Source organism: Lotus japonicus, chromosome 3, assembly GCF_012489685.1.
Source record: "Lotus japonicus ecotype B-129 chromosome 3, LjGifu_v1.2".
NCBI lineage: Eukaryota > Viridiplantae > Streptophyta > Magnoliopsida > Fabales > Fabaceae > Lotus > Lotus japonicus.
In genome coordinates, this window is record NC_080043.1 from 93956813 (window position 1) to 93969053 (window position 12241).

The 12241-nt window shown below is 37.6% G+C and overlaps 1 protein-coding gene across 1 annotated transcript; it reads left to right on the forward strand.

Moving 5' to 3' along the window:
• The first annotated feature begins 840 nt into the window (after nt 1-840).
• Nucleotides 841-5476, forward strand: LOC130747612 (auxin transporter-like protein 5). Its single transcript, XM_057600590.1, has 8 exons — nt 841-1261; nt 1397-1582; nt 1891-2003; nt 2339-2522; nt 2697-2794; nt 3678-3885; nt 4030-4287; nt 5046-5476. The coding sequence occupies exons 1-8, from the start codon at nt 1106-1108 to the stop codon at nt 5289-5291; spliced, it is 1449 nt and encodes a 482-aa protein (XP_057456573.1). The 5' UTR covers nt 841-1105; the 3' UTR covers nt 5292-5476.
• The last annotated feature ends 6765 nt before the right edge of the window (nt 5477-12241 follow it).

Sequence of the window (12241 nt, forward strand, 5' to 3'; positions counted from 1 at the left end):
ATCCATATATCCATTCATCATTTTCCATAAAACTATCAACTAATTAAGTAAAGCTAAGATTCAACTTTGGCAAATGCAAAATCATTCAAATCAAAGGGTCAAACCGTTTTGAGTCTAAGTTGAACATTGAACATTGGTGTCAAGTTCACATCAACTGGAAACCACATTCACATTTCACATTCAAGGAGCTCCTTTCACGTAGGCTCACTTGAAACTCGTGTTTATTTATTTATTTATTGAAGTTGTCTCATGACACTGAAACTGCAAATCAAACACAACTATAATGTTCATAACATGGCAAATTGATCAAAATACAGAAAACAGTGAAGGTGAATTTGCGTGGAGGGAATTTCACAATTATCATTAGCTCGAGAAGCGAGAGGCCCCCTCGTGCGCTCAATGCACCACGCTTTCTAAGTAGCTAGCTAGTAAAATATGCCATTTACTCATAATTTAATCAACATATCTATGTTCATGACTCATGACACTAACCATTACCAAACCAAGACGTGAGCATTAAGGTAAATAACAAAACAAAATTTGTAATTACAAAAAGGGACTCTAGAACCAAGGGTTCGTCAAACAAACAGCTTTGTAACTCTTAGTTTTAAGTTGATTTGTGTACATTAGTTTTAAGACAACACCAACAACATTCGTAAGACCGCCACAACCTACATAGCTTTTGTACTCTGCAGTTTGTGACGGACATATGCTATCAGTGTTGCCCAAAAACTAATGTACACATAGAATTTGTATTAAGTTATAGTTATTCAAAAAGTGATTTTCATTTAACTCGCTTCCCAAAACTGCTCTCAACAATACCTTTCATACAAGACAGTCTCTCTCTCTCTCTCAGTCTTCGAGATCACCCTTTTGTGTCTTGTCCTGTGTATATATACCACCACTCCAAAACTCTTCTCCATCCTCATTTCCCATCTCAACACAAGAACTAGCAAGATTGAAACTCTGAAAGAAACCCTCAGAGAATAAGAAGAAGCAACCCCATTAAGGTAGCTAGCTAGATTAGACCAAAATACAATAGGACTTGAGTGAGACTGAGAGAGTGAAAAGAAAGTGTGAGTGATATATCTTGAAGAGAAAGAAAATGGCTTCAGAAAAAGAGGTGGAACCAGTGATAGTTGGGAACTATGTAGAAATGGATATGGAAGGAAAACCAAAGGACATAAAATCCAAGCTATCAAACTTCTTGTGGCATGGTGGTTCTGTTTATGATGCTTGGTTTAGCTGTGCTTCCAACCAGGTTGGTACTGTTTTTTTTTATCAATATATTCCTTTCCATGTTCTGTTTTTGTTCCTTTCCATGTCATGTCCAGCAACATGTGCTTCTACTGGTTTTTTCTGATATTGTTCATGATGTCCTTTCCACACATTTCAGGTGGCTCAAGTGCTGCTTACGTTGCCATACTCATTTTCCCAACTGGGAATGCTCTCTGGGATACTTTTTCAACTCTTCTATGGCTTGTTGGGTAGTTGGACAGCTTACCTCATTAGTGTTCTCTATGTTGAATACAGAACCAGGAAAGAGAGAGAAAAGGCTAATTTCAGGAACCATGTCATCCAGGTTCATCTCCCCCTAAATTAATTCTTAACTTAAATGCATGTTCTGTTCATGATTTGAACAGAATCTAAGATTGTTTACTCAAACGTTAAGACTGATATTATATGTGTTTGAAAACTCTTCTACAATTGATTTTAATGTAAGAATTAACTTGTGGAGAAGCTACTTACATAGTAGTTTCAGAATTGATTCTTGCGAAAGAAAAACTGATTTAAACTTGCGAGTAGTTTTTAGCTAGAAGTAATGCTGTATCATTTCTTCTTGTGATTGAAAGTTTCAATGGGGTTTTAAAAAAGATTAAATCTTTGCAGTGGTTTGAAGTTCTTGATGGGCTCCTTGGCAAGCACTGGAGAAACGTGGGTTTGGGCTTTAACTGCACATTTCTTCTGTTTGGATCTGTTATACAACTGATAGCTTGTGCAAGGTACCTACTCCTAGACCAATCTGAGTCCTCTGACCCTTCTTTTAACTCTTTACTCTTTATATATGTGTTACAGCTAGATCATGGATGATACTTAGACATATAAATAATGAAGATACCACATAGATACTACATTTTTTTTTTTATCACATTCTCTAACTTTGAGTGTCTGTTAAGTGTCTGCGCTGTGTGAATGTCTGCAAATCATTTTACTAACAGATGGATTATTATAAGGAACCCTGAGTTCACATGCATCTTTGAGAATAATTTACCTACTACTACTGCAACTTCATTGGGGTGTGGACATTGTTTTGAATTTTGATGTTGTTGTTGTGCAGCAACATATATTACATAAATGACAATCTGGACAAGAGGACTTGGACTTACATCTTCGGAGCTTGTTGTGCCACCACTGTCTTTATTCCTTCCTTTCACAACTACAGAATCTGGTCCTTTTTAGGCCTTATCATGACCACCTACACTGCTTGGTATCTAGCTGTTGCATCTATCCTTCATGGACAGGTAATAAATTAATAATCACACATTTACTTATACATACTTAATTACTAACATTTAATAATGTTCATCTCGTGGTCCTTTAACCATGAGGTCGAGGATTCAACCATCACAAAATATAGCACATTTCATGGTCAATCATTTACCGGTGCTTAATGAAATTTTATTATGATTGTGTAGGTGGAAGGAGTGAAGCATTCGGGTCCGACCAAATTGGTTTTGTATTTTACAGGGGCCACAAACATTCTCTACACATTCGGAGGACATGCTGTTACTGTGTAAGACAATCTCAGAGTGTCTTTTACGTTTTCACACACATGACCATGTTTCTTTAGTTTCTCTTTGCCTTTGGACGTATCACTAGTTTGTAGTAGAGCATGATTAAGATAATACCAAATGTGAAAGCGAAATAACCATGTAACAACTGGGGCTTTTCGATAGTGACTCTACCTTGAACTCAGTAGACATAATCTGAACATGAATCTAATGACCAATCTCAAGGCCTTTTCATTTTTCTCTACTTTAACTTATCCAAAACTTCATATTTGAAAGATTATGTATCTAATGAGCTACACTTACATAGGTTTGAATACACTATGTAAAACTACAGTGCACAAAAGCAATTTTTTTTAACTTTTGTGATTGTTTATCATGATTTTAATTTCATCATAGTTTTACATGGTGTATTCAAAATTTTAACTTGTCTTTTGTCACAAAAAATCTCACATTGTTTACCCCACTTTTTTTTACCGCAAAATACCCTTGATAGGCGTGGGAGGCAAAGAAAGTGTCCCTTTATGTGGAATCCTTGAGTTCTTTTATAGGTTTTAGAAAGCCAAGGTTCTTTCTCTAAAATAGTTCTATGCTTTAGTGCTTTTTATCATGAGAAGAGAAGGACATGAGAGAGATCCAACTTTTTCCCTCAGCAAAACCAAACATTGGGCCAAAATATTCTCCTTCTCTTGTTCAAAGAAAAGTGGAATCTTTATAAGCACTTTTTCAATTAAATATAACAACATCAACGACAATTTTAATCACACAAAAACAACCTGTCTTTGAATGCAAGAAGGGTTTGTCTTTTATGTTTTTTTTTGGCAATTACTAATTCTGAAAATGAAAATAAATATTATTAATGACACTGGAACTGGTACTATAATGCAGGGAGATAATGCACGCCATGTATAAGCCACAAAAGTTCAAAGCCATATATTTACTGGCGACCCTGTATGTGCTGACACTGACTCTTCCATCGGCTGCAGCAGTGTACTGGGCATTCGGAGACATGCTTCTAAATCACTCCAATGCTTTTGCTCTCCTCCCTCAATCACCCTTCAGAGACATGGCTGTCATCTTAATGCTCATTCACCAGGCAAGCACATAACTTAAATTCATTCACTAACGGATCCATAAATTTTATGTTGTGTCGCCAATATATAAATAAGTAGTATAATGAATGTGCTATTATTAGTAATGTGAATTCTGATTGAATTGAATTGGTGGAAATTAATTGCAGTTTATAACATTTGGGTTTGCATGCACCCCATTGTACTTTGTGTGGGAGAAAATGGTGGGGATGCATGAGTGCAAGAGTCTGTGCAAGCGTGCTATAGTGAGATTGCCGGTGGTGATTCCGATATGGTTCTTGGCCATCATTTTCCCCTTTTTCGGACCCATCAACTCCACCGTTGGATCTCTCCTTGTCAGCTTCACAGTTTACATCATCCCTGCTCTGGCTCACATCTTCACCTTTAAATCATCCTCTGCTAGACAGGTACACTCTACTTTTCATGCTCCATATTTAAATACATGATGGAAAATATAGAAAATAACAGTTAAGCAAAATCACATTGGACATTTGAAGCTAAATTCAATTATGGGAAAAAATATATATGAGTAATTTCTAGGTGCTAAATATTGAAATAAACAAAACAGATCCAAACTGTCTATTAGACTAGATCATTTCCATGCACATAATAAACATGAATAGTTATGTATACAAATTTATTCTCACATATATAATACATGTTTGTTTTCAAATTTGTCTATAATTTAAAACATGTTTATTCATAAGTAAAAATTTGTAACTTCTAAGTTCTGCAACATTCACCTTAAAACCAAACATACTGCTCATATTGTACGGAAAACTAAAATACCAACTTTTCCCCCATAAAATATTTGATTATTTAAAGTAATTTGCTACTGTTATTTTTAATTTACATAAAACCAATAGAAAGAACAGGGGATAAGGAAAAGCAAAGTTATGACTGTGAAGTGTTAGCGTATTGTCACAGTCTAGCAGACCAGGCCCGGGACTTTCTCCTAAACCAATCAATTTTTTGATATTTTTTCTGATTCATACCTTCTCTTCCCTTCTTTCATTTACTATTTTTCTACCTGCATTGCTTAGATTGAAAGTGATTAACCAAAAACAGAAAACAGACAAATGCATAAAAACTGCAGAACATAGATAGAGAACAGTAACATTGTACAGTGATTCTAATTAATTTCAACGGCTGTGATGTGATGCAGAATGCGGTGGAACAACCTCCCAAGTTCGTTGGAAGATGGGTGGGAAGCTTTGTCATCAACGTGTTTATAGTGGTGTGGGTCCTCATTGTAGGCTTTGGATTTGGTGGGTGGGCCAGCATGGTCAACTTTATACACCAGATTGACACTTTTGGCCTCTTCACAAAATGTTACCAATGCCCTCCACCGTCATTTCCGCCTCTCAAGCAGCTGAACACCACCGCACCTTCGCCGCTTCACCACCACTGACAACACCAGAAGGCTTAGCTGAATTGATTAGTTAATGATGCTGCATGTTTTTGTCATGGAGAATGATGAATCAGAATGTTCAGTCATGTCCTGCATTTATTAATATGGCATTGGCCCTGTCATAAACTTTATAATGTAGTGTTCTTCAATTTGTTTCTAATTTAAAGTTTAAAGGCTTTGACGTAGTTGTGTTTGGATTTACATTTTTTTCACCTCAGAAGTGATTCTACTTTGAAACTTCTCCCCACATCAATTGGGAAAACGACATGCCACACCATATAGAAATCAAACCTGATGATCAAGATATAAAAGATCAAATTTGAACCACTTGTCACAATATTACCTTTTTTTTTACAAAAGGAAGGTTAACAAAAAGATCAAACTACCCTACTGCATCTTTGGCACAATGTGGATAACACTAGAAGTTGGAAACTTTCAAATACGATGAAGTGAACACTCCTAGAAGCTTGACGGGCTAACATATCTATTGCATTATTTTTGTCCCTGGAAATGTGAATAACATAGACACTCCCATCCCCAAAAATCATGGCTTTAATCCTTCTTACGGTGTGTCCCTTGACTAGAACGTGCTCACATCTTCATGGTTCTTGAGTACCTCAAACACATTAGTACAATCCGAAGCACAAAAAATTTCCTTAAAACCAAAGCCCCCCAACCATGTTTTAAACCAATTTCTACTGCCAATTACTCAGCTAGAAACACATTTCCATAGCCAAAGCTCATTGGATTATATTGCCTATACAGTTTCAAACACAAATGCTATAAGTATTTAGTGGTTTCATCTACCGTGGGTCAGTTCAAAACTGATCCACGGTGCTCCAGTTCAACTTCCACCCTTGGATATAATACTAAAATATTGAGTGTTCCAGATTCAATGTTTAAAAAAAAGACAATGACAAGTATACCCCTGCTCTACTCTCTCCCTTTCTCCACTTGCAAAACCGCCGCACTCTCCTTGTAGAACCCTTCGCCGCCGCTTGCCACCGTCAATCTCCCTCGGCCTACCAGCATCATCACCAAGGATTCACCAAAAACATTGTACCTCCCTAACCACCACCAGATCCTTTCTCCCTGACCACCATTCAGCCCAGCCGCACTCCTCACCACTTTGAATTTCTCAATTCCAATCAAGTAAGTCCAAAATACCAAATCAAATCTGCAATTATCATCATCAGATAAATTTAAAAAGAGAAGAATTAAACCCAGATCTGAGTTTTCTCTTATCAGATCTGGGTTTCTCTCATCAGATCTGGTTCTTTCTCCTCTGAGTTCCCTTCCTTATATCTGTGCTCATCACATGCGCCCCGCAGACGACGATGGCCATAGAGAGCCACATCGGTGTCGTGGAGCCTTCGCAATTCGCATCAGAACCACGCGCAGGATCTAGATCTCCAGCACACAAAGGGGTCGTCCTAGAAGTCGCACGCGCCGCCGGAAACTGATATGGGACGGTGGCCGCGACGCAGCAAGGATGACGAAGACAGAGAGTCACCTGAGGAACTGAGATGGGTGGGGAAACACACAACATTTGGCGCAATCGCAGAAGTCATCACTGGTCCTTCAACATGATTGAAGATGGCATTGCAACGAGATTCAATTGCGTCTTATAAGAAGGCCAAAGAGATAATTGACGATCATGGCGGTAGAAGGACTGTATTGTCGATGATGGTATGCTCCTGGGTTGCTTGTTTGGTCTTCAACGAGTGGCTGCTTAGTACGATTGCCAAATATTTAAGTAGTTTCTATTGTATCATTTGAACGATTCATTTGCTCAGTTTGATTTCATTCTTTCTGGTTGTTAGGATGCTTATGTTTAGGACAAGTGTCATGACTATTAATGCTTCTTTGATTGACATCTGGAAGGAAACTGAATTCATCTGGAATGTGTTGTCACCTGGTGATTGAGAAACTCAGATGGTTGTGATAGGATGGTGATGGTGGAAGGAGAAAGATGGAAAAATTTGAGAAAATGAGGATATTTTTGTCTTATCACTCATATAGTAAAACTGAAGCACCGTGTGTCAGTTTCAGTTTCAAACTGACACAAGGTAGGCACAGCCGTATTTAGTATATACAAGTTCTTCATACTATAAAGAAACGTATGCAGATTCAAATTAAATGTGTTTCTTTCTTTCAATTATAGCACATTGTTTCCCAAACAAACTCAGGGAAATGAACGGAGGCTCTGTCAACCATAATGTATAATTAAAGCTCTTTCTTTCAAATTTGGCCAGAATAAAAAGTTCACAAAATTGAAGTGTCAAAAGCAAAAGAAATTCCCTTGTTTCATGTCCTCGGTAAAGCAAACCGCAAAATAAAGAAACTCATCTTCTTTTTTCTTCTGCAACAATGTGGGTGCAGGGCTTGAAAATGATTAGAGATAAAAAAAAAGTACAGCGTCCAGCTTAGTTATATAGGAGAATTATAGTTCCAGGGCATCCTTTCCTTTCCAGCATGTTTCCCAGACTTTCTCAAAGATTCAAAGTGAGTTGATGAATCAAAACCAAAAACAATCAATGTGTATGTTAGAAAATATTTCTATAATTGTATATGGTCCAACCGGCTCAAATAGTCACAAGGTTCAATAGCATATCAATCAATATAAATGAATTTTCTGACCTAGCTCTAGTCGGGCAGATGTTACCGACACATTTAATGAAAATGCAAGGTTATATAAAGATAACCATCATCCCCAAAAACTTTCAACAAAGCTTCTTAAAGACCTCAAATCACAAAAATTATGGTCATTGTCCCTATAAAATACATGTTTAGTTGTTCATTTAGTTAAGTATAACTTCTTATGTAAATTTTTAATTCTTTTTAAACTTTTAAGATTCTTCTTGATCAAGAAGTTTACTTAAGTGTCTTTTACAAGTATAACTCTTGTTTTCACCGCATTTAGAGCATTCAGCCTACAATCACCACACAAATTAAATATCATAGATTCATAGGCGCTCAAGGTTTTTCATATGTCAAAATCAATTCTAAGGAAAAAAATGTAAGTAGATTCCATGTTCTACAATAGATTGTGAGAATAAGAAATTGATTTGAAAATGATAATAAAGAGTAAAGGGAAACCATGGGGTTGGAGTATCTGATGTTAGACGTATAGAAGGAGTAACATTTTCAAGAAATAAGGCTGCCAGAAACTGTAGTAATTGACACTACACAACATAATATGTAATGTAAAAAATGCAGAGAGTTTGGTGGGGAATCTAATAATTATCTATCTCCCTCAAAAGGGTAGAGGAATTAACAGTGACAATGCGAACCATGATCTATCTAAAGATGAAAAACAGACCTTTCATGCGAGTTCTGAGACCATTGTTCAGCTTTTTCACACGAGTAATGATATATATACACCTCATTTTTAAAACACTTCATTTCCACCTCTTTTTGTTTCTATCTCTCTCCTCTTACCATCTATCACATCTCATACTTTCTCTCCCTTACTTTTTCTTTTTTTCCTATCTCTCTCATCATTCCACCTCACACACCTCAAAAGAGAAGTGTGTGAGTAACATTATTATTTTCACATAACAGGCATGCAAAACCCGGGAAGGAAGGATGGCAGAAACAAAGAAGAAAAAGGAAAAAAGAACAAATCACAGTAACAAAGCCTTGAAACTTTTCAGTACTTAAAGGTTATCTTTTCTCTTTAATTGGTTTATCTGGCAGTACTTTTTCCTGTTAAAGAGAAGAAGAGAATACCATGCTAATGCTCCCAACTTTGGAGACATGTTCCTCTCTTTAGTTTTGATCAGCTAAATGTGCAAAAATCCTTCAATAATTGATTTTAAAGGGAATGTAAGTTCAGATACTCGGTAAAAGACTTAAATAGGTTAATATGTGGATAAAAATAATTTCTCCTAATTGGTTAACCTGCTTCTCACACACATTTTTTCTAAAGCATCAAATTTATAAGAACTATCACTTTTAACACAATTTTAATATCAACACACAATACGTCAGAATTTAAAGGACCAGAATTGATTATGATGAAAGTTATTCTAAAAATGCTTTTAGATCCCAAGTTATTTTAATGCAAACACAAGCTATTTAGCACATTTTCTTAAAACTTTCTTTCACATTGAAAGAAAAATGAAAACTTCAGGTACTTTTCATTGAACATATAAGACAAAAGAGCTATTGTTCTTGGGACTCGGAAAGCTTCAAAATTGGACTATCTTCACGCTTGCAAATTTCATAAATCAATCCTATTTTTGACTTGATCAGCCTTTGTCCTGCCTTTCATTGATTATTTCCTACCCACCTCCTCCGGGTTAATCTGACTATCACAGAAAGATTCGTTTTACATTTTGAAAGATATAAGCCAAAATATAAACAAGGAAAAAGGAAATATTCATTAAGCAAGATGATTGAATGTTCTTCTAATTGAGCTAGAAGAAATAAAATCCAAATCCTGAATAACACTCTGCTACGACTAACAGAACTGAAACAAGTTTGTCTCAGATGCAGTTCATAATAGGCTTAACTGCATTTTTGGTCCCCCACATTTACCATTTGTGCGAAAATCGTCCCCCACAAAAATCATTAGCAAAAGACATCCTCCACGTTTATTGCCGTTTGCAGTTTTCGTTTTCCGTCTATTTTCCGTGAAGAAACTAACGGAAGGAGGCTTATGTGTCAGTTTTTAATGACATGGCAGAGAGAGATGGGAGAGGGATGCCATGGAGACAAACACGTGATTGTCACGTGCTGTGAACCACATGTGCCAGGCACATGACCATGGATGAGAGAATAGTAAAACTCTGAATGGAAAGGATAGGGACCAAATTCGCAAAATTGAAACATAGTAGCCTCCGCCTCTGTTAGGGTTTGGTGGTGAAGAAGAACCGGCGGAGACAGAGACCATCGACGACGATAAAGCGGTGGGGAAGAAAGTTTCTGACATGGGAAGGAAGAAGCTCACACCGAAGAAGACTAACCCGAAGAAGAATATGGACCCCGAGGAAGGCAACACTCAAGCCCAGACGCAGAACATGGCGATGGACCACGGAAGTATGGACGGTTGTTCGACGCGTATGGAGCCTAAAGATGGAGTGGTCCCAGAGAGAAGCACTGTCATGCCATACTTTTTCTTTGGAGATGCTCTCCCTTCGAACCATGTGTCAAGGTCCGTTTTTTATTCCTTTCTCTCTGTCAATGTCGTTTAAAGTGTGGGTGGGTGGGTGTGGTAGCCTTAATTTATTGTGTAATTTGTATAATTTGTTGTGTAATTTTTTGTTTCTGTCCAGACCCACTGTTCCTCTAAGGATAGACATGAATATTTATTTTGGGGGCAAAATTACATATGAACCAACTTTGTCTTATGTGGGTGGCTCAATTGAGACTCTGAAAGGGTGGGATACAGATGAAATTTCATCTTTAGAAGTGGGTAAGACAGTCAAATTCTTTTGGAATGGGAGCTTTAAGTCTTTGTGGTACAGGCCCCCTGACATTGACAACACCCTGAAGCCTCTTAACTGTGATGAAGATGTCAGAAATTTATTGCAAGATGTGAAGGGCCATACTGGAGTTTGTGTTTATGTTGAGCATGACTCTGAACCTGAGAAAGCCAGAGAATCTGATGGGGATGTGGAAATAGTGGAGAGGTCTGTAAATGATGCACCAAATTCTGCCCCTGTGAATGATGCACCAAATTCACCTGAAGTAGTACATGAAGTACCAAATTCTGCCCCTGTGAATGATGCACTAAATTCATCTTCTGCCCTAGTTCATGAAGTACCAAATTCTGCCCCTGTGAATGATGCACTAAATTCATCTTCTGCCCTAGTTCATGAAGTCCCAAATTCTGCCCCTGTGAATGAACCTCTGAATGAGTCTGAAGATGAATCATACATTCCTGGCAGTGATGAGTATGAAGGAGAGTCTGAGGATGTTTCTGTAGATGATAGTGATTATGAAGAGAATTGGGATTGGGCTGAAGTTTTACCTGCTGAATCCTTGATTAATATTGCTACTGCAGATCGAGATCCTCCTTTTGTTCAAGGGTCAGTTGATGTGGGCAATGGTGCAAGGATTGAAGAACCTGCCACTTTCTCAGATTTTGAAGATGAAGATGGTGACTCTTCAGATCTAGACAGTCCTTCTGATGATGAGGAAGAAGGTAGGTCCAAAAGATTACCAAGGTTCAAGGCAGTACAGGATGGTGAAGAAGTGAAATTCCAGGTGGGGCATACCTTTAGTAGTAAGGATTTGTTTAAGCAAGCTGTGAAGGATTATGCATTACAACAAAAGAAAGACCTCACATTCAAGAAAGATGATAAGAAAAGGTGTGTAGTTATTTGTGTGGCAGGTTGTCCATTCTACCTCAGACTTAGTAAAACAGATAGTAGATCCTATTGGCTACTGGTCAGTCTTGAGGCAGATCACACATGTTGTAGGAGTGCAAGTAACAGGCAAGCAAAGACTAAGTATCTTGCTAGGAAGTTTATGCCCATCATAAGGCATACACCTAACATTACAGTGAATGCTTTGATTGAAGAGGCTAGACTTAGGTGGGGTATTTTGCTTGGTAAGTGGAAAGCATATAGGGCAAAGGTGAAGGCTGTTGAAATGATTCAGGGGGCAACTTTGGACCAGTATGCTAATCTTAGGAAGTATGCTGCAGAGTTATTGAGGAGTAACCCTGGGAGTACTGTCATAATTAAGAGCACAAAAGGTGCTAAAGGACCAGTTTTTGAAAGGATTTATGTTTGCTTTGCAGCAACAAAAACTGCTTTTGCAACAACATGTAGACCCTTAATAGGGTTAGACGGTTGTTTCCTCAAAGGTATGTATGGGGGTCAATTGCTAGCTGCTGTAGGCAAAGATGGGAACAATCAAATGTTCCCAATTGCCTTTGCTGTTGTGGAGGCAGAAACCAAAGCCTCTTGGAGTTGGTTTGTTGATTTGCTGGTGAATGA

Excerpts from the sequence above, each read along its gene's own strand:
- LOC130747612 (XM_057600590.1), top strand. The coding sequence starts at position 1,106 with ATGGCTTCAGAAAAAGAGGTGGAACCAGTGATAGTTGGGAACTATGTA. Across the intron at positions 1,262-1,396 it reads TTAGCTGTGCTTCCAACCAG|GTGGCTCAAGTGCTGCTTAC; the intron begins GTTGGTACTGTT and ends CACACATTTCAG. Across the intron at positions 1,583-1,890 it reads TCAGGAACCATGTCATCCAG|TGGTTTGAAGTTCTTGATGG; the intron begins GTTCATCTCCCC and ends AAATCTTTGCAG.